The following is a 22,230-nucleotide window of genomic DNA, read 5'->3' as shown; positions in this document are numbered from 1 at the left end:
GTGTGTGTGTGTGTGTGTGTGTGTGTGTGTGTGTGTGTGTGTGCGCCGCCTTGGTGGAGTATTTTTGGGTGTTGGTGGTTGTCAGACCACAACACAATGATGGCACCATGGCTTTTGAGTCCTTCTGTGCTGTTTTCTCACACACACAAAACAACAGGGATGCAGTAAAAATACAATAAATTTAAATATGTAACATTCCTGGCATTTTGTTCTCACAACCATCACATCATGTAAACATGCTGCAGTTTTAAAATGCTAGCTCTAACAAAAGAAACACTTTGACAGGAAGAGGATGACAAAACAAACAGAATATTTTTGTTACCATAAGTTACCCAACGCAGGACCACACAGCACAAAATAACAGGCACAGCTCCTCTGCCGCAAATGACTGTGAGCTAGCTGTGTGCGAGCTGAGGCTCGGTGTCACATGACAAAGTAAATTGGATTCTGTGCTGAGGCCGCTGGTGGTTTAAAGCTGTGAAGTTCTAATTTCCTGCAAAGCTTCTGATTATGTCTGCGTCTGTGCAATCGCTAACCCAGTGCTTTGTTTTGTTGTTTGTTTGTTTGCGCAGACAGGAAACCAGCACATATACCAGCCCGTTGGCAAACCAGGTAATAGATGGGGCCTCAACTCCGCCACAATTACAGGAGGGCAACCACTATTGTTATATGCTGTCTTCTCTTTCTCCCAAGATGTGTAACTTACACATATACCATCACACAGTGTAGCACGCTGTGTATCTCTGAGGTCAGCGTCTGTCTGCAGGGTTTAGTCTGTGGTCACAGTAAGACAGATCCAGCTGTGAACCTGCTGGCCTGCTAGTGAGAACACCAACCTCTGGTTATATGGACTCAAACAGCATGTCATGTTCAGTATGTTCAGTGCTCAGAGCGTTAATATACAGAGAAAACAGAAACATATAGTAGCCAGCTGGGGGATGATTTTCCAGGATGGAATATCGTTTTTGTCCATTTAATGTTTCCTGATTCCTGATAGATACTAATGTAGAGGAAGAGAGACGTTTCATACTTGAAACAGTTTGTGGGAGACTTTATAAATCAATCAAAACTTTATTCATACGACAATTTTAATACCACTTTGCAATTGAATGTTCTTTACAGAACATCATCAAATGCAGAAGAGAAAAAGAGGCTAAAAGGTGTGAAAAGAAGTAGAAAGCATAGATACAATTCAAATAAAAACCAAATCTTACGAGGTGACGCTTTGCTTGGCAAAAATTAGCCTGGAGTTAATTATAATCTGCGTTATAATCTGAGCTGCTGCGAAACCAAAGTAAGCATCTGCCCACACTTCTTAGGAATAAATTGTGAGTAGAAATATTTTTGTACTTCACACGTTGTCGTATGTTGTTTCCTGCAGAGCATGTGGCACCGCCAAAGAAACCCCCTCGACCTGGGGCCCAGTGCCAAGTAAGCAGCCTGGCCTGTCTAAATACTGGAGACAGTTACAATGATGGAGTCAAGGTACACACACACACGTGCATGAATGCATGAAGCAAAAGTACAAGCAGAAATACACACTGAATGAATGAATGAATGAAATGCTCCTCCAGTAGCACATGGAGGGACACATTTACCGAGTGGACACAGTGCATGTTTTGAATGCTTGGAGCATTAATATTTACCCTTGTATCTTCTTTCCTTTGGCTGCTCCGGCTCTCTCTCTCTCTCCCCTCCCCCTCACCCCCATTCTTCTCCGGCACTCTGCCTTACTGTTGACCCCTAGCCCTGGCGGGTAAGCAGCACACCGTCTGTGTGTGTTTACTGTGCGTCTTGTCTCCTGTTCCATATTGTTGTCCTACTCCTCCATCAGCCCTTTGATTTCTTTGTCCAACAAATCACATTCTGTTGTAGTATTAACTTCATCTCTGCACTTCCCCTTGTCTGTTTTCCTGCTTATATTGTCTTCTCTCCTTTTCTCAGATCTAAGTGCTTTTAACTTTTATAGATTTTTTTTTTATTTACTTGAGCACTAATTATATGCTTCTCTTTGTAATTAGTAGACAAGTGAGTCTTTAATAAGATTTAATCTTTTTTTTCTTCCCCAGTTAAGAATTAAAAGGTTTTCCTCATCCTAGTAAAATAGGGTCATATTTCTTACAGATTATAAAGCAGCTAGTTTTCAAATGCTTATTTTTTCTAGATAAATGCTTCAAGTGGTTTCAGTAGGTCATTGTGTGCACAGCGTTGTATTGTTTTCACTGTAGGCGGTGATTTACTGATTACCCAGAATTCAGTAAGGACTGGAAAAGCGAGGGCGTGAAGGGGAATGCAGAAAAAATGTGCAAAATGAAGTGAAATTGCAAAGAGGATTAGAGTTTATACATGCATGCATGCATGACTGCGGGCGAGAGAAAGTCTTTGTATTCAAGATGTGGGAAGTATACCTGCAGGTAGTAGTCAGGTGATGTCACTGAGCAAGAGAGATGGTGAAGAAAATGGAAAGACAGAAATGAGAAAGCGCTTTATGTTAGTGCAAGATGATGATTGGTTTATATGGCAGGTTCAGGAAGATGTGACCTCCTACGGGGAATCTGTATTCAATTAAAATCCTCAACTGATAGGTTTACGGCACAGGTTATGGTAGTGTGACACTGCCATCTAGTGGCCAGAGAATACCTCTACATTTAGACATAGTATCTGATATTCAGAGTGCTGGTGTTGTTCCTGGATCATCATAATTAATGTTGGCCCAGGTTCAACATTGCAAGTGACAAATCAATGTTATGATGTTGTTATGATGTCATCGTCGACATGGAAACAAGACTTGCTGATGTCCACTCAGGAAAAAGTGCAAATAAGTGGGTGGAGAGGGTCAGGGTTAGGGCTATGGCTATGGTTACGGTGTTATGGTTAGGGTCGATGGTGTGATGGTGTTTCCATGTTGCAAAACAATGGCATCACAACATGGGTATATCAGATGCACTTAACATAAGTAGAAACATAATAGATATTAATTCACTCATTAATCTACTTGTTTAACTCTCTTGATTATTATTACTTTACTTTGGACCTTTAAATGTATCTAGTGTGTAAGGCGGATGAACGTCTTTACAATCTAGCAGGATTTGTGAAGGTAAATGTTTTAACAAATGTTTTGTTTTTTCATCCACACTGTTTCAGCTGGTTTTTGTCATCAGTCTCCCACACTTCTTTCCCAGGTACACATTCACTCAAAGAACCTCTCACTCACTGCTTTTTGTCTTCTTCTGTGGTTTAGCTGCAGCCTCAGGAGATAAGCCCGCCTCCCACCGCCAATCTGGATCGGTCGAACGACAAAGTGTACGAGAACGTGACGGGATTGGTCAAAGCTGTGATCGAGATGTCAAGCAAGATCCAGCCGGCTCCACCCGAGGAGTACGTGCCCATGGTCAAGGTAACAGAGGCACAAACGGCAGTTTGTTATTTCTCTGAAGTGGAGCTGCAGGCTTTGAGCTAAAAACTCAGCACAGTAGATCAAAGCAGCTCTGTGCAGTTTAATAACCGCTATGTCCTTGAGCACTGTGACGCACTGTTTCAGTTTAATTGGCCGGTGCAGCTTTCCAAGGACGGAATTTCGACACTTCTTCTGCTCCTTCATGAATAATTTTTGCTTCATATATTAACCTGACTCTGCAGATAGCCTAAGCAGCTTTTCACCAAAGGGATTTAATAATTAGTTTTCCTGTGAGTCTTTTTGACAAAAATACATTTCATTTTATTTCTCCAAAGGGTTTTTTCACGTTGGTAGAAAGGGAAGAGCAGGGCAAACAGCCCGTACAGCTAACATTGGAGTGTTCATCCCTAACTCCAGAATGTTTAGCCAAGCTGCTAACCTTAAGAAGGGAATACAGCACTGTGTCGTTTCTGTCTTCTCTATTAGAAATTTCAGATTTTAGACTATTTAAAACAAACTATGTGAATTATTGATACTAGGGCTGCCACAAACGATTATTTTGATAGTCGACTAGTCACCGATTATTTTTGCGATTAGTCGACTAATCAGATCATCATCCATTGGACATACAGCGTACAGCTTATTGCACCAGCAGCATCTGGTCTTATATAACTATCATTAGCTTACAGCTTGAAGTGTTTGTGCTAACTAAAAATAAAGACAAGATGGTAGTTTATTCATTTTTAATGAAATTTGCAGATTGTTTCGGTGAAGTTTAATAAACTCCTTGCTTTCTAAAATATAACAGGACACCGGAGTATATTCTCCAGTGTTTCACACTTCTGATTAACAGCTGTCTGCTTGACAGTTTTAGCTGTGCAAAAACTATAACTTTAATCTCAGCCAAACCGATTTACTCAGGAACAAATAAAATACTAAAGAAAGCCAAACTAACATTTTTAAGTTATCTAAGTGACTTATATATATGTTTAACCTGACTAGCGAAAGACAGTGGTGGGTTTGAAAACTATTTGCCGGGAGTCCGGTGTTCTCACGGCTCTAGTTAGCCTTGCCCCCGCCTAGCTAACGAGCTAGTGGGTAACAGACATCTCCGAAAACGTCGGAGCGCTTTTGAAAATATGCGGTGTCTTGATAAACTGAGCAGATATTTGAGGTTTACACAGCTACATTCTCGCCTGAAAATATGTTAAACGTTTATTTTGTGACCCAGAAAGAATAATAAGAGTAAAGTTAAAACTAACTAGCTGCCGCCATTGTCGACAACTGCGCTGGGCTGCGCTATGAATTCTGGGACACAGCTTCTTCTTCTTCGGGGTTTAACGGCAGCTGGCATCCTTGTACATGCAGTGCTGCCATCTTCTGTTTCAGTCCGTTATTACACTCTTAAATCCTACTACTCATTCCTGCGTCCTTTGTGATCTTACAAAGCTTCAAACGATGCGTCGACTATTAAATTAGTCGTCGACGATTTTAATAATCGACATAATCGTGACTAGTCGACTAATCGTGGCAGCCCTAATTGATACCACATGTAAGCTGTCCTGTTGTGAAAAAAATGTGTTTCAGGATGTGGGTCTGGCACTGAGGACATTATTGGCCACAGTAGATGAGACTCTACCTCAACTTCCAGCCAGTACACACAGAGAGGTAGACACCGTTTTTACTAACAAGCATTCACTTTATGTTATTAAACAGTTTAATGATTGTTAATAAATCACGTTAAAGCACATTATTGATCACACAGCTGCTCCAGCTTGTATTTTATTTTATACGGTTACGCTTTTCTTCACCAGATCGAGATGGCACAGAAGCTGCTGAACTCTGACTTGGCAGAACTGATTGCAAAGATGAAGTTAGCCCAACAATATGTGATGACCAGGTAGGTGCACAAACTAAAAGCGTCACTTTGTTAGGTAAACCTTACCTACCTTAATTCTGGAAACTTTGCTCAGAGGTTTTGGTCCTTAGTGACATGACAGCATTACACAGCTGCTGCAGGTTTGTCAGCTGTGCATCCATGATGTGAATCTGCTTTTCTACCACATTACAAAAGTGGACTAAGACTGTGATTGTGAACGTCATTTGAGTACAGTGAAGTCATCTCAAACTGGATCTGAGCTTTGTGACTTGGTGCATTATGCTGCCACTTAGGTGGGCTATGCCATTTAAAAAATGCTCAGTTGGTACTAGAGATGGACCGATCCGATATTACGTATCGGTATCTGTCCGATACTGACCTAAATTACTGGATCGGATATCGGAGAAAAATAAAAAATGTAATCCGATCCATTAAATATCACGAAAGCACCTCACAAAACTTGCAACACGCCGTAACTCACCTCAGAACGTTAGCACGTCGGAGCAGTATGCATCACGTGATAGAGCGGCTGTGGCATGCGGGACCTGTTGGTGGTATGGTTGAGCATTTGGAGCTTCGCTAGCAACCCGGCATTTCATCTCCGACAAAGTTATCCCCGAGAGAAGTAAAGCAAGTGTGTAAGTCCATCTCTGAATGTTTGTAAAGCATTCCTGCGTTAAGCTTAACTAGCGACTGCCTCTCGCTCTCCGGCTGCTACTTCAATCATGAAACTGCTGATCGGCTTTTCTGTCGCAAGTCCGTGTCTCTTGTTTGTTTTTGGCCCACTTTGCACCAGAAAGAGGAAACCAGCGGCTGAACAACAGCAGCACGTTTAAGCTTGATAAGCTGTTGTTAGAATTTATTTAATATTACTTTCTACACCAGGATCTTTTTCTACGTAGCTGACGCTGGTAACTGTGCAGGGGCGGATCTAGCAAAGTTTAGCCAGGGGGGCCGATAGGGCATTAACAGGGAAAAGGGGGCACAAAGACATACTTTTCTTTCTTATTCTCATTTAAAATGTCTCGCTTTTAATTATTTAATATTTATCTGAATCTTACACCCAAAGTTTTAATCTGATGTAAAATGTATAGAAGTCCATTACTGTATATAGTGACTATTAAGTCTAATATATACCCTAGTAAGCTATAGTACTTTTTCCTTTGGGAAGGTATCATCTGTGCAGTCTGCAATTTTGTTGAAGAAAGATGTTGAATCTATTTAATATTTCTTGAAAAATAATTGATTTCTGTGCATTTTTTTCACACTGCATCAAATTAAGGTTGATTACATCGATTAAGCATCATGAGGTGGAGCGTGAGGGGTGGTTCCCTATTTTTTATTTATTTATTTTTGTTGTTGCTGGGAGTTGGAACCCTATTAGTTAGGTTGCTTAATATTTATGCTAAGTACTCTTTAAAATACCAGAATAGGGAGGATGGTGCAGGTTCAAGTTTATTAGATTGATCAGTATTGCTGAACTATGAAATATTTTTTTTGCATACAGGTATAACAGAATAGCTTTAGTGTAGTTGTTGTTTTAAACTTGAGTATGAACTTATACAAAATGCAGCAAGATATTTAAAAAACAGTTTTGTTGATTAAAAAACATTATATCGGATTCATATCGGTATCGGCAGATATCCAAATTTATGATATCGGTATCGGTATCGGACATAAAAAGTGGTATCGTGCCATCTCTAGTTGGTACTAATGAGCCTAAGTGCACTGAGTTTCTGTCATGTGATTGGATGATTAGATATTTGCACTAACAAGTAGGTTGAACAGATGTGCCTGATAAAGTGGCCAGTGAGAGTGTGTGTCATGCTCACGTTCTTGATGCTGTCACGTCTGCACATATGATCATTAATACTGCACTAACTATTAAAACTCTGATCTTGCATATATTCTGTATTGATGCTCCAAGCCTCCAGCAGGACTACAAGAAGCAGATGTTGACGGCGGCTCATGCTCTTGCTGTTGATGCCAAGAACTTGCTGGATGTTATCGACCAATCCCGGCTCAAGATGATGGCCCAGTCCCGCCCACACTAGCCCCATGTCGTCCGAGCTGACCAACAGGAGAGGGTGGCATCATCGTGACTTCTAAAGACTCCTGGGTTCCAGACGTCAGTCCTGATGTGTTGACGGAGGGGGCTGCTTTACAAATCAACGGCGAGAGCAGTGGCTCTGATAAATCTGATAATGGTCCGCGATGAATCGTTAGAATTTTTTAATCCCGCTATAGCCGAGGTAATTAGTTCAACTGGGATTAAAATCTCCACCACTGTGACTTTCTGTATACGAGAACAGCGCAGAAACACTTCCTGAATCAGGGACTTGGCAGCTTCGCTCTCTTCAGAGTGGAATACAGTGACGAGAGGAGGAAGAAAGAAATCTACTCGTGATTTTTTTTTTTTTTTTTTTTAAGCTGTAAATCTGGATTTGGGATGAGCCAGATTCTGCAGGTTAGAGTTTTAAATGGATTCAAAACTTCCGACAGAAACGCTATCATGAAAGCTGGTGAGATCGGGCGGATTGCAACCCGATCTGCAACATATCTGCATGAAACTTCACTGTGGGATCTTAGACGTCGGCCGCCCCCGTTTGCTGACGTTCCGATTCCTGACGTTCCGATTCCTGAATGGGAGCTCCTTTCTCCAATCAAATATCTCTACATCGCCATACACATCACATGTTTGTTATGTTTTGTTTTTTTGGTGCCTGGGGTGGTACAGTAACAACAGTCTCGGTTTGGTCTTCTCCGACTCGTCATGCCTCCTACCATCTCTCTTTCTCTGTTTCCTCCATCTCACCATGTTTTATTTATAGACTCAAATTGCAGAGGAGGAAACAGAGGCAGGAACGTAAAAAAGCAGAATACGCCTCGAGGACAGTCTAGTAACACTCTACTGCCTGAGGAAAGAAAACACTCTCTTCCCCTCTTCTCTCTATTTCACTCACTTTTCCTTTCCTTCACCCTTACTGCTCCCCTACTCCCACAGTCTTCCTCAGCTCCTCTCTGAGCCACTTTTAAAGACTCCAAATGTGAAGAGTCCAGCTCTGTGCGGGTAATCACCGCAGACAGAAACCTCCCCTACTCGCACTCAGTTCAGTCTGCTCTTTTTATCGATCAGCTCCATGTTTTTTGTGTTGTTTTGAGGAATCTTCGTCCTCTATACTGAAAAATGTTGAACTTTCAACCCCAGCAATTGACTGCTGTGTAAAAAAAAAAAAAGAATTGGAAAAAATGTGTTCAGCGTGAGTGGCAGGATGCTTCCGATTGGTTCACGAGGAAGAAGACAGTGACACGTCTCAGTGGTCGCTAATTTTGTGAGGTTCGTGTCTCCTTTTCCTTTTTTTGTCTCCTCACATATAGTCCCAATATGAATCGTACGTTCATAATATAAGATTACATTAACTGTCCGATCACCCACTAGTGACACTTAAAGTATATTTCCCGGGGACCTGAACAAACCTCATATCACATTTATGACTCCAATTCTCTTGTCAGGTGTAACACTTTAAAAATTCCCCCCCTCCCTGACTTAATAATAGTCCCCATGGAACCAAACACATGAAATGTGGAGCCACATGACTGGAACTTGTTTCTCAGACACAAAACACTGAACTGAAAATCACATTTGTCTTTGTTAATACTGACCCCATGTGGAGTGTCACATACTGCTATATGAAATATACTGGTGACTGTACTGGTATAGCATGATATACTGGTATAAAGAAGAGCATATTTGCACAGCACCAAAATAACACATCCTAAGTTGTTTCCTTTTTTGTTTCTTGTTTGTTTGTTTTTTATTATTATTATTATTATTATTATTTTTAAACCCGTTTTATCCAGATGTGATTTCCATGTTTAGCCAGCAACGAAACTATCAGATCGATCAATCTGGGTGTTATAGGGATAAAATAAATGTAAAACGGAGGAGAAAAAGACCCCAAATGAAACAATCTATTTTATTTCCTTGTTGTTGCGTAAATCTGCTCATGTTGGTATATTGTAAGCTATACTGGTGTGTATCACTGGTGAATTGTACAGAACTCGTACTAGTAAACACTGGTATTTATTTTGTCTTCTGGGCTAATTAAGCCATCTTGTCAAATAGGAGGAAACAAAAAAAACAATGGAATAAAAATAATTATGAAATGAAATAAGTCTGTCCACTTTGTAGTTGATTGGGATTTATTTAAAGTGCCTTTTAGGATTAATATTTATAATTTCAAGTTAATGTTGGCGTAGATGTTTTTAAAGAGCATTCAGAAAATCATAAAGAAGAGAATTAGACTTTCTCACAATAAGAAAGGACACATTGCACTGTATATAACAATAATAACCTGTTGTACAACAATGCTGTTGCTTGCACAAGCATGGATTTTAGTGTTAAGGATGGGCTGCTGAAGTTTCAGTGGAGATATGATGGTGGAAATGGCTGAAATCTTACAGCACCTGAAAGATCCCTGCTCTGGAAGGTGCATGTACCAACCAGTGAACATCTACATGATTCAGAGAAGCCCTGGGAGAAAAAGCTTTGGTCAGATGAAACCAAAATGAGCTCTCAGGCATCCGCCTGACCAAAATCCCTCCTGAGATGTGTCCAAACCTGGTGACCAACTACAAGAAACATCTTACCACTGTGCAGCCAACATGGGTTTCTCCATCAAGTACTAAGTCATGTTTTAGGATCAAATACTTTCACTCACTGACATGCAAATCAATATATTTATTTTCTTGTTCTGTCTCTCTCTCTCAATTAAAATGAAACTACAGTAAACTAAGGAAAATCATAAACATTTTAAGCAACTAATGTCTATATTCATTCATTTTTTTAACTGGGCCGTCGTTTCTTGAGCATAATAGACATTTTTGACGATCAAATATCCAGGAAAACCAGAAATCCACAGATTTCTGTCAGATTAAGCTAATATAAGCTTACTGCCTTTACCTTTTGTGGAATTAAAAGCTAAAGTCAATTTTTGAACCCTTTAACGTGTAACAACTAGCCCTGTCTGTCAGTATTATAAATACTACGATATCTAATTGTGCATGTGGAGTACACAGTGATATTTTAAAAGCTTTTTGTTAAACAGCCTCGAATATAAACAGTATTTACAAGATGCATAAGATTGCAGGTAGTGCAGAGACTGTAGCGGTGCAGTTTGTACGGTTTGCGCATCCCACTGAGCTCAGCGTGACAGCAGAAATCCCACACCGACAGTCAGGAGCAGCAGTTTGTTGTTTCTGTTGATGGAGTCGGCTTTGCTGAAGTTACACAAGTCATAGCTGCTGCAGCAGCTGACGGCGTTCCCGTTTCCGTTGGAGTCGACTGAGGCGGTGGAGGCAGCTCCTCTGCACGTGGCCTGGCTGGCACACTGCTTTGTTATGGCTGTCGCTGTATCTGAGCAGCACACAGACAAACAGCAGGGATTATAGTTTCTACACTGAGACTGACCAAGAGCTGAGTTTAATAAGTAAGTGCCCTTCATAAAAATCCTACTGCACAAAGGAACTTTAGAAGAATGTTTAGATTCATTTATACGTGCTACTAAACCTCTGTCAGGTTTCTTGATTGCACGTTGATGTTGTGAGATAAATTACCGAAAGTGTCGACGACAGTCATGCATGTGTTGAGAGGTGTTTTACACTCCTGGGTGCTCTGGTTGCATTCTTCATTGGTTGCCGATGAGCTGCACACGTAGCACTTCAGTGGCAGCGCTGCAGATGTGAGGAACAACAAAAACTGAAACTTGATTGAAAGGCAGATTTCTTTTTCTACTGGTTTGAGGACTAGTAATGTTTCTGTCAATCAGGCGTTACTGTGAAGGGCAGTTGAGTACGGTTCTGGTGTTAATCCATAAACCTGCTGTGGGAATGAAATGGTGAAGGGCATTAGAGTTAAACGTCTGAAACTAGTGAATTATTAATCAAGATAAATCAGCGGAGACTAACACTGATATTTACCACATGTCCTTCAGCAACACAGCCGGCCAACCTGATTACAAACCTCTCTTATTTCTGGGTAAAGGTGACATTGTCGACGGAGAAAAAACAGACGTCTGGAAACGACAGCGTGAGATACTTGTTTTTCATAAGGAGAAGGCTTGAAACTCATCACTGCACGCTCGTAAGTTATTTGTCATTCTGGCAATTTCAGTATATATGTATATGTATTTTTCAGATTTACTGAACTGTCACCCTGACTTTGAAAAAAAAAAATTTTTTTCCCATGACCTTTGACCTACAGTTCGAGCAGTCAGATGTTTATTACGTACCTGGAGAAAAGAGCAGGAAGAAGATCCCAAGCACAAGCAGCATCTTCCTAACTGGTGTTGAACTGTTCCCGACCGGAATGTTTGCAGTCTGCAGTTAAAGCTGTCGTGCCAAAAAGTGTGTGTGTGTGTGGTGAAACTGTTCCACCCACATTAACACCATCATTACATGAAACAGGAAGCATTTAATAAAAGTTACTGTTTGTTGCTATGTGGGTTAGGGTTGGTGTTTTTGCTGGTTTCACAGATACTTGCTCTGTTTATCTTCTTTATCTTTCTCTTGTTAATCACAGACACCAACTTAACGTCAGGCAGTGGAACTTTGTCTCTGCTGGCTGAGGCATAATTTAAGTACAGTCTGAGGATTTGTTGGCTTTTTTTCCTTCACCAAGAGGAAACTCTCATTTCTCTCGAACAATCACCTCTATCAAACTATAGAAAAGGAGAAACGGTTGAAACAACCTAATGTAAATATAAGCTCCTAATAAGTTAATGAGTGAAGGTGTGGTTACATTGAAACCACAATTTTAGAAACAGTGCATCGTTCAGAATACATTACCCACAATTTTTTGGCTTTCTTCTAAATCCTGCTCTTTCAAAGTTTAATCTATAAACATATGAGTTCTTACCACTAAGGAAAAACAGTACACTAGTATTCCTGTGGATTTTATTTAATAAAGCTAAAAATATGCAGTACTGCTATGATTTCTTTACATTTAATAGGTATAACGATGAAACATAATATAGGACCTACAGAGCTCTTCTTTGGCTGTTGGCTGCCTTTTGTTCTATTCTCTGTCAAAATGATTCCACGCTGCTTCAATGATGTTGCAGTTCGGGTGTTTCACTGTGGGTTTTTCTATCAGGTATGTTTTTACTGCATTAACAGTGTGTTTGGAATCATCATCATGACGAACAATGAAGATGTTGCCAATCAGATGGTTTCCAGATGGTATTACATAGTGGATCAAAATCTGATGGTACCTTTCTGTGTTCATAATCGTGTGTTGAGTGGCTTGAAAATGGTCAGGAACAAGGACTGGACTGAAGGCGAGTAAAAAAGCAGTGAAGAGCTTCAGAAGGGCTGGAGAACTATAGTTTAAGACAACTCAACATGTACTCAGACACAGATATACAGTCCCGTGTTTTGTTTTTCATAATGTAAGGTGTGAAGATTCATGTGGTTCATTGTGCTGAGTGTTTTTTTTTCCTGTTCTCAAAATGCTCTCCCATTAGGAGCTCAGTGTGGGTGGAGTTCTTTTTTCCCCTCCTCTTCCCTCATATAGTGTGTATTTCATTGTTTTTCTTACCATCCTTCCTCACTCTGACCTGTCTTACCAGCGTCATGTTTGTGCAATGTAAGTACGGTCGAAAGGGGTCCTATTTTACTGCATGTATGTGTAACATTGATAGTGGCGATTAAAGGGCTTAATCAGTCAATTTACATTTACAATTCCAGTTTATTTGAAACAAAACAAAACAATGAACAGGCAGAGTGCATTACTAAAACATAAAAAACAGCAATTTTGAAGTAAATGTTTGTGTTCGAGCAGTTCAGTCAGAAATCAGCACTGAGTTTAATGCAGCGGGCCTGCGAGCACAGTAAAAAGCTTCAGATGGACTGACAGTGTCGTGTGAGAAGGAATAGACGTCTTTTAATGAAGCAGATGTGCTGTATGCTTTTATCTTTTATATTTCTTTTTATGTGCTAATTTGGCAAAGAGTCTTTTTCAAATCGGTTTGCAGTAAACTGACAGGAAAACTAACTCGGCATGTACAACTTGATAGTGAATAGGAAGACTTTATCTCATGCCATTTAAGATGAACAAAAGAAACATCACTGGAGGTGACTTAGAGTGCCCTATGATGTATTGGACTTGACCTCTAACACAGACCAATCAGCATCCAGGGTGTGGCTAAAACACAGCATCATGCTTCAAATAAAAAATAGCCAAACATTGCAGATCGATTCTTCTCATCGTTGTTATAAAGATAGATTGTGTGTTGATAAGGAAAATAATGTTTAGTTTATGGAAAAATGTGCAAAAAGAAGTCCACATCTCACCGTGTAGCAGTTTAAATGATCCAGTTCTCTGTATTTTACCCCATTGTTTCCATATTGTGATTGAAGCTGCATTATGTAGTCTGATTAATATGTTTCCAGAATTGGTGCCTCCTAGCAGCCCAGCTGGCAGGGACTTTCTCCGATGGCATATGAGGCGGGGTTAACAGGCACTGCATTCTGCAGAAAGTTGGCTTTTAATGAGGAGAGATAAAAGGCTAAAATAACCTGTTTGAGATTAAAATTGAGCTGATGTGGGACAATGTGTCCCTGCAAGATGCATAAGGATTCTTCTGAACTGTGAATCATGTGAAGCTCAGTGACAGAAAGACTAATTGTTGAATCACCGAGTTGAAGGATTAATCCTTCGCAGCGTACCCAAACACTCCAGCTCCCTCGTGTTTGTATAAAGAGAAGGATCCGGCAAATAAATCCACGTTACAAGCGCTGATGTGATGCTGCAGAAATCATTTGTGAAAGGTCACCCAGCATAAAATGTACAGCAGAGATGTTGATAGATGAAGGAGCCGAGTCAAAGCAGCAGTCAAGGGGAAGCTTCATCAATGCCAAGCAAAAAGCAGCAGCAGCGCCGCGAATATGCAGCAGTGCAGAGTCTGAATCGGTCAGGAGCTGCTGTGGCACACATGTGGGCATGTGTCCTGCCTGTGTCTCTGTTTTACATCCCCAAGGCTCATTAGTTCACTTCTGTTTTGTTTTTTTTGAGCTGATCTTTTGAGTTCTGAAAAGATGAGCTTGTCCTCTCCTCACTGAGTCTTCACTTTCTTGGTGTGAGGGACGGGCTCTCGTTTTCTGGGTTTGGAGGCGAAACGGCTGGTGCAGACATGAGTGAGACAAAAGCAAGAGAGTACTGCTGTTATGTTGGAAATACAAATTGATTTGTGAGTATGGATTTACACAAACAGAAAAGAAGAAAGGCTCAAGAGTGTCTAAAATGTCAGAATATGGCTTGTACTTGAAAATAATACAACTTAAAGTCACTGGGATTATCTTGAATATAAGTATGCATATTGTTGTAGTATTTGAATGTCGTGTTGATTATCTGTATTTGTGACATACAATCAGCAAAGCAGCTGTACTGGAGTACCTACAATATACTCAATATATATATATACTGGGTTGTGGTGGAATGGGAGATTCACATCAAGGATGTGCAGCTGACATATCTGCAGCAAATCTGTGGTGCTATCATATCAATATTGACTGAAATATCACATTAATGTTCCCAGCACTTAATGAATTTGTGCCATAAAGAATTTAGACAGTTCTGAAGGAAAAAGAGGGTAAAACAACTTAATAGCAAAGTGTAACTAATAAAGAGGCCAGTGAGTGTTTTTGCTCCATGTGTGTTTGGGACTGTGGTATTATTTTTGGGTCATCGTACCTTCGCTGGTAGAGGTAGAGAAAGAAGAGAAGCTCATCTCTGAAGCAGGAAAGTTGATGCGAGGAAGAGAAGGATCCAGAGGAGGAAAAAAAGGAGGCACAGGAGCACAGATCTGAAATCAGCGTGTTGACTCCCTGTTGGAGACGAGAGAGGATAGCTGACCGAACTCAATCGCTTTAACACCAAACGCAGCACAAAGGAAACCTGCTGATGCTGCTTGTGAATGAGCTCAAGAAATACTCACCCTGTACATCAACACTGTCCCCTGCAGGTGACTCACAGACTTCAGCTGTCCCACAGTAGAAAGTGAACAAACAAGGGAGGGGGAGGAGGTTTGGTTTGTTTTCATTTTTAACGTAGAAATTTTAGCCAAAGAAAATATTTCTGAAGTGTTGCTGTTTAGCTGCCACACAAACCTTGTGGTTAATGTAGAGCTGAGGGGCCATAGACAGGAAGCCAAAGGCGTACACTCCTGAGGCGAGGAGGCAGGTATTATAAATACAAAAGTAAATAATAGTAAAACTCAAAGTCAAATGTATCTATATAGCACATTTAAAACAACTCTTGACCAAGGTTCTGTAAATGTAAGATAATCAAAAGAGATAAAAACATAGGAAGAGATGATAAAATTTAAGAAGCGGAGAATAAAATGAGGAGATATGACAAATAAAAGTGGTGCAAACTCAGCTGATTTAAAGCTAAGGAATAAAAGTGGGTTTTCAGATGGGTTTTGAAAGTGTCTAATGTTGGAGAGGTCCTGATGTGAAGCGGCAGTTTGTTCCGCAGTTTAGGAGCAGTCACAGCAAAGGCCCGGTCTCCTCTGTGCTTTTAATGGACAGCTAGGATCATTTGATCAGCAGACCTCAGTGATCTTGCAGGAGTGTGCCAATTCAAAAGATGAGAAAGGTATGAGGGTGCTAACCGCCTTAAAAACAAATAATAAAATAAATTCCAAAACTAACTGGCAGCCAGTGTGAGGATGCTAGTATGAGAGATATGTAGTCCTGCAACTGCAGGTCTTAATGCTCAATTCCGATTTTTTTGATCAAATCCGATTTTTTTGTCTGCTCGTTCACACTACAAATAAAATGCGACAGCAAACGTGCTCTAGTGTGAACGCTCAAAGCGGCCCGCATGCACAAAAGAAGACGTCACACACAACGCGCTCTGTTTAGACCCAGAGCAAACAATATTGTTTGACTGATGGCCCTTAATATAAAGGCTTGTTTCGGACTTTACGTTTCCCAATTTTGCTTTAAGTTATAAAGTTATTTTGTTATTTATATATGGCCTAATTATTATCCTTATTGCTGTTTTAGAGGAGCGGTGCTTCAAAGGATAGTTGCAGATTTCTGTCAGAATCTGCAGATTATACAGTACAAATAAAATGTTCATGTTTCTCCAACTTTGTCTTCCCAACAGTTTCACTGACATCTACACTGGAAGGCCAGGAAGTGTTCGTGATGTCTTCTCCGGCGCTGATAATTGGCGTCTGTCTTGTGTCAGTGACGTAAAAGACGGATTTAATGCGACATGACCGTTCAAACAGCAGTCGCTTTCTAAAACATCGGATATGTATCGGATTCAGTACCACATACGAAAGTGACCCAGGTTGGATTTGAAAATATCGGATTTGTGCCGTTCACACTGTCATAGCATGATCGGATATGGGTCGCATAGGGTCAAAAAAGTCGGATTTGATGCACTTTCGCCTGCAGTGTGAACGTAGCCTTAGTGACTGTGCTGCAGTGATTTGGACCAGCTGCAGTCGGTTAACTGATGACAGACTGACACCTGAATAAAGACATGGATAGCTCTCTCAAAGTCTCTAAAACAGAGGAGTGGCTTCACTTTTGCAAGTAGCCGGAGATGAAAGAAACTGGTCCTGATTACAGCATTGATCTGTTTACCAAACGTTAGATTGCGTTCCTCGCAAAGATTATTTTTTTAATAAACTTCTAAAGGGCCCAAGTCGTAGTGGTCACAAGGACCAAACAAAATGACTTCTGTTTTCTGTTCATTTAAGTTAAGAAAGTTTAAAACCACCCATGCCTTAACATCCTCCAAACAATCTAGTAAACCCTTCAGAGGACTCACAGATTTACTTTTCAGTGGTAGGCAAATCTGTGAGTCGTCAGCATAACAATGAAATAAGATGCCTTGTTTTTTTGTTTTGTTTTTGTTTTTTAAATGAGCCCATAGGGAGTAGTAAGGTTAGTTTTAAAGAAAGATTATTAAGAATTAAGTACTGTACTTATTATAGATAATCTTTGAGAATGGATGCAAGAAAACTCACCAGTCACCAGAGTGCTGATCAGCCAGGAATAGTAACTGTCAATGAAATAATCGGAGGCTTTTCAGGGTATACATAATAACCAATCCATACCAACTTTATTCATTAAGCTCTTTTAAAAAAAGCTACATCAGACACAAAGTCCTATACACAAAAATAGATAAATACACTCTAAACTATGAAAGGTAAAAACAGCTATAACACAATAAAAAATGAACAAGATCAATGTCTAATGTTGGGTCAAAGGCCAAAGAGAAAGAATGCGTTTAAGATGAGTTTTAAAAATAGACAACGTGGATGTCAGGCAGCTATGGATAAGACTAAAATGTAAGAAACATTCAGATCTGACGAGAATCTTTAAAAGGTGACTTTTTAAAGGAGGTTGGCACAAATGTGAAGTCTGGCACCGCTTTAATAATGACAAATTAAGTAGCGACGAGATGAATTTGATGATTGGCTCACCTCTTTTGGCGTAAGTAGGCCAGAGAGAAAACGGCTCCACTGATGCACAGGGGATACACCAAGTAGGACAAGTATCTGGACGCCTCGAGGGAAAAGCCAAAGATGAAAATGTAAAAATAAAAGAAAGCCCGAGGGAGAATATTAAAGGAGCCATAAAACAAACAGACTGATACCTGTGTGTCGTACTCCACTGTCTTTCTCTCCTCTTCATCCAGTTTATTAACCTATAGAGTAAGACGGATCACTTAGAGATCACAACTTGTATGATGCATTCTTCCACACTGCTGTGAACACAGATGTGCAAGTGCTCCATACTCACATGAAGCTTGTTGCCTTTACACTGTATCTGGATCTTAAATACTGTAAACACCTTCCACACCTGGTGGGATAAGCGATTACTGGTTTATAACTCTCTGTTTTGATCTTTATTTGACTCTAATTTGTCTGAGCAACACCAGATATACTAATAACTACCTCCACACACGCTCCCAGTCCGACAGGAAGGAGCACCAGCAGGCTGGTCTCCTCCAGAAGATAGAGAAAAATCAGCAAAGTACCGAGACTACGCCACAGAACTGAAAACGAAAAAAGGAATTTAACATTTTCTGAGCTGACCGATGCCACGCATATTTTTTTTTCCTAACATGATTATGGTCACCTGTCTTCCTCGATATCCCCGCCATGCTCTTCTTTTTCCTCCATGAGCTGATGTCATTTTTAAGAGCCAGAAACTCACAGATCAGCTGTTGAAAAAAAGGAAATAAAGCATTTAGAAAAGAAATTACATTTCCTTCCACAAAGTCCGTGTTAATATGCTCTCTTACTTGCAAAGCTGTGATGAAAGCAGTCAGCACTAACAGGTAGAGGTTGGATCCCACCAGAGCTTCTTTAATTTCATCGATGTTTTCATCTGTGAAGCCTGGAGACACAAAGAAGCAACGGATGAGCTCATTTTGATGAGCTGAGGTATTATTTGGGTTGTATTTGAGTACAAATAAAAGCTACCACATATAATTAATATGATATAATTAAGATTAATGAATCATTATAATGCCTTAAATCATATGTCTGTTATATAAATACTTCACCGAATTGCTGCAGGGAATAAACCATGTCCTGTAGGTGGACCCAAAACCTGAATCCTCTCAGAGAGATTCCCTCATAGGACACAGTGAGAGGGAGCTGAACGGTGCCGCTGCTGATCTCCTGTCGGTGAATGGATAAACGGATATGTGTTCATTTTAAATCAGCCAAAAAAAAAAAATAGTAATAATCAAAATAAGCAAGTGTCTGTTAAAGTTTACTAGAAAAAGCTTCCTATACCATGAGGTCTCTGACTCTGAAGTTGAGCTCATTAACCATCAGCAGAGGGAGGTACATCATCTGTCTGCCTTCCTGAGAGCTGCAGAGAAAAGCAGGAAGGCTCTTTAATTCAAAGTGATCCTTGTTTTCACCCCGGGAAATTTGTGAACACGTTTACAGTACACATCCATACACTTAAACACCTTACCCTGAGGCACCTTAATGGTAGCAGCTGAGAGGTCTAACAGGTTTACTTTGCCTTTAAATTCCAGCCTGCTGAGAGATTACAGAGTCTACCAGTGGCTGTTTGTAACTTGTGATCCAGATCTAGAGGATCATCTTTTACAGATAAGAGAACTTTTTTCCCCATTTTCATTATTTTTCTTTAATTAATATAAATTAATATCTACTAAAGACTAAAGAATTGTTTGGCTAGCGAGCAGTGACAAAGGGCTATTTATTTATGTACCCTTGTGATGATACTTTTACTGCACCAGACACTGTATCTAAAGCGGACTTTCTTCTAGATGTTTTTCAATATGTATTGCGCCCTTTGAATAATAACACAGCACCTGCAACAAAACACCAGTGTGTTTGATTTTCTGTCAGAAGTATCTGTTCCTCTCAGCCTTTCGGTGCCACTGCAGCAGCAAAACAGCAGAAGTCAGCAGTACGCTGACAGCTCACCTGGCTTTGACCTCCAAAGCTTCATCTGACTTACACTCTCATGTAGCGGCGCACGTCACTGGGAAGCCCAGCCTTTGTGAAGGTGAAGTCCTCTGACATGACAGTGAGTGACAGGTGGGGTCTCCAGTGGGATACAGGGTTCTCAGATCTCGGCTTCTGGGTGGAACCAAAAAAATAAATAAATAATGCACTGTGCAAGGCAGCTGGGCCCCATAAAAAGGCCCCATTATATCGAATATATGTAAAGGCAACATGCTGGGTGAAATATGAAGCAGTCCTGAGTGATGATGTACCTTCTCCTTGTCTTTCTGGACGTCGGTGCGTGAGGGGGTGATGTAGGTGGTGAGTTGGACTGCATAGTGGACCTCTCTGCTGTCCTCCAAAGGTGAAACGCCAGCCTTGTGCACATAAACAACTGCAAAGAGGGTGCCATTAGCCCGAGTCTCTCCTGGCAGAGAGACATGCACCTTTCTGTGGAGAGAGAGATAGGCATAAAAAATAAAAACTGCGTGTTTTAGGCCTTCATAAACAATCAAATATGCTAATCATTACTGAGTACTTGCAGCATACTGTGACTGTCACTGTGATCAGTGGTCGGTAAAGTCTTTTGATGACTATATATTTATATGACTAAAGATTTATGTTGCAATAACTGCGATGCTGCTACCATTATGTTAAAAAATAAACAAATAATTTTTCAGATTGTTGGTCTGCTCCTGTGCAGCTATCAACATGTCAAACCCACCTCTCAAATCTCGAGTGAGGGTCGAACGGGTCTATTTTTACAGCGAGCTCGAGGGGGCTGTTGTCTGGCACGAGACAGGTAAAAACACTCATCTGAATGAAGGAGAAGACGAGATGTTAAAACAAGGTTTCCATCTTAGTTTGAGATTCCTTTCAAAATGAAAGCGACGAGATAATCCTGACTGTGCTTCAAATGTGTGTCTGTTTTACAGATTTCACAAAGTAAACACCTGCAAACAAAACGATCTATCAATATTTTCATGAAGAGAATGCATGAAAATGCCATAGTTTTAAAGTAGATGTGCACAAAAACGACACAAACCTAAATGCCAAATGACAATTTATCATATTTTTCTCTAACTACCATGTAGACAGTACACTTTAGCAATAAGGGCTTCTTGCTGAGCAGCACATGGACAGATTTTTTTTTCAAACCTATGGATCTGGATCTCAGAGATTTGCCATCAGGAATAAGACAAGCTCTAACCTGTAGTCTGGGTCTGGCTGCCAGATAGGAGGTGATGCAGTGCTCTCCTCTGCCTCCATCGCAGGATTTGGTGTTTAGGAAACCGTACAACAGCCAGGCGGTGTGGAGCATGTAAACCACAAACACCCCGAGCAGCAGCTTAGCGATGGAGCTCCTCTTACTGCCGCTGTCCGCAGGTTTGGAGTAACAAGACGGGAACATGGCAGCCAAGCGACTCAGAGTTTCACCCGCAAAATACTGAACATTTAAAGAAATTATTTTTTTTAAAATGGACGCGGTCTGGTTCGGGATTGTAACTGTAACAATACAATCCCCACGCTTCCTCTCTGATTCACCATCTTCCGGTTATCCGCATCCAGCAGAAGATGCTGATGCTGACAAAAACCTCCGCGGCTGCGCCCACACCGCTTTTACCACTGAGCCCACAAGGAGAAAAATAATTAATTAAAACATTATTATAGACATGCACGAAAAGCAGAATCACTGCAGAGCGAGAAAATGTGTTTTCTTCTGCTTTTACAGTCAGAGTTTTATTCACTGCGTTAGAGGACCGAAGCGCCATTTATGCCGGGAGATTACATGGAAACAATTTCTCCAAAGGAAACAGAAATAATAATATTAGGGTGGAAATACGAAAGCTCTTTTTCACCTAGCTAATTAACATGTTAGTGGTAAGATCACTTTAAATGAAAACAGAGAAGTCCACAGTTAGGAAACAATTAAATGTATAGCTAAGTTCATGAAATCCTTTGTTACAGCTGGCAATACATGAAACAGAAGTATTAATGTGATACTTCAAATAAGACAACGGTCAAATAAAAAAACAACAACAAATAAACTTTAAATCGTTTTGTGGCAGCCTTTGACTAGTTTATTACAATTAGAATTTATTAAATTTAATAATTTATTAAAAATACAATATATTAGTATTTAACTAATTTCAGCATTTTGACGTACCATAGTTTGTTTCGCAAAACAAACTTACAGAGTAAGTCGACCTGTTATTTTATGTATTTTATTGAATTCTTCTCCAGAAACAAGCTTCCATACATTTAGTTCCTTTATTTACTTCCCATACTTGTCTCTCCCTGGCGGATACTGGCTTTTATATGTAATGCAAAAGGATCGCTCGTGGCCTCAGTATTTATTAATCCTCTTTGTGTGTTTCAATGACCTTTTTCTACAGCCACGGGTGTGTTTGATGGAAAGGTTCTCAGTCGGAGTGATC

At 40.3% G+C, this 22,230-nt stretch overlaps 3 protein-coding genes and 1 long non-coding RNA gene across 18 annotated transcripts in view; 2 read left to right on the top strand and 2 right to left on the bottom strand.

The window, feature by feature from the left end:
• The window catches only part of LOC113031822 (focal adhesion kinase 1), a 64,739-nt gene extending 55,376 nt beyond the window's left edge, over window positions 1–9,363 (top strand). For 9 of the 12 annotated variants that reach the window (XM_026184266.1, XM_026184271.1, XM_026184265.1 and 6 more), the window contains 7 exons: window positions 573–612; window positions 1,382–1,485; window positions 1,748–1,756; window positions 3,242–3,397; window positions 4,985–5,065; window positions 5,212–5,297; window positions 7,204–9,363. In XM_026184266.1, coding sequence (XP_026040051.1) covers window positions 573–612; window positions 1,382–1,485; window positions 1,748–1,756; window positions 3,242–3,397; window positions 4,985–5,065; window positions 5,212–5,297; window positions 7,204–7,330 — 603 coding nt within the window. In that variant the 3' untranslated portion in view covers window positions 7,331–9,363. The remainder of the gene's footprint in view (window positions 1–572; window positions 613–1,381; window positions 1,486–1,747; window positions 1,757–3,241; window positions 3,398–4,984; window positions 5,066–5,211; window positions 5,298–7,203) is intronic. The other 3 variants (XM_026184275.1, XM_026184273.1, XM_026184274.1) reach the window with 1 other exon arrangement.
• On the bottom strand, window positions 9,098–12,194 carry LOC113031829 (prostate stem cell antigen-like). Its single transcript, XM_026184284.1, has 3 exons — window positions 11,567–12,194; window positions 10,893–11,009; window positions 9,098–10,692 (listed from the first exon to the last, which is right to left on the bottom strand). The coding sequence occupies exons 1-3, from the start codon at window positions 11,607–11,609 to the stop codon at window positions 10,481–10,483; spliced, it is 372 nt and encodes a 123-aa protein (XP_026040069.1). The 5' UTR covers window positions 11,610–12,194; the 3' UTR covers window positions 9,098–10,480.
• LOC113031830 (uncharacterized) lies at window positions 10,625–11,634 on the top strand. 2 transcript variants are annotated; one of them, XR_003273805.1, is made up of 3 exons: window positions 10,625–10,765; window positions 11,320–11,418; window positions 11,539–11,634. It is a non-coding gene; the product is annotated as an uncharacterized LOC113031830 (long non-coding RNA). The 2 variants fall into 2 exon arrangements; XR_003273806.1 differs by having other exon boundaries at window positions 11,270–11,418.
• Window positions 12,195–13,057: 863 nt separating the features above from the next.
• LOC113031825 (cleft lip and palate transmembrane protein 1-like protein) lies at window positions 13,058–21,660 on the bottom strand. 3 transcript variants are annotated; one of them, XM_026184279.1, is made up of 17 exons: window positions 21,003–21,660; window positions 20,517–20,608; window positions 20,065–20,242; window positions 19,806–19,924; window positions 19,106–19,184; window positions 18,871–18,988; window positions 18,607–18,701; window positions 18,441–18,525; window positions 18,257–18,357; window positions 18,102–18,161; window positions 17,956–18,006; window positions 17,783–17,865; window positions 17,324–17,358; window positions 15,444–15,499; window positions 15,272–15,316; window positions 15,028–15,161; window positions 13,058–14,456 (listed from the first exon to the last, which is right to left on the bottom strand). In XM_026184279.1, the coding sequence occupies exons 1-17, from the start codon at window positions 21,201–21,203 to the stop codon at window positions 14,390–14,392; spliced, it is 1,599 nt and encodes a 532-aa protein (XP_026040064.1). In that variant the 5' UTR covers window positions 21,204–21,660; the 3' UTR covers window positions 13,058–14,389. The 3 variants fall into 3 exon arrangements, with proteins under 3 accessions (XP_026040064.1, XP_026040063.1, XP_026040065.1); XM_026184278.1 differs by having other exon boundaries at window positions 19,806–19,927; window positions 21,003–21,658; XM_026184280.1 differs by lacking the exon at window positions 20,517–20,608 and having other exon boundaries at window positions 19,806–19,927; window positions 21,003–21,134.
• Window positions 21,661–22,230: the final 570 nt, after the last annotated feature.

Source organism: Astatotilapia calliptera, chromosome 11 (genome assembly GCF_900246225.1).
Source record: "Astatotilapia calliptera chromosome 11, fAstCal1.2, whole genome shotgun sequence".
Lineage (NCBI taxonomy): Eukaryota > Metazoa > Chordata > Actinopteri > Cichliformes > Cichlidae > Astatotilapia > Astatotilapia calliptera.
This window is presented reverse-complemented; position numbering and strand designations above follow the sequence as displayed.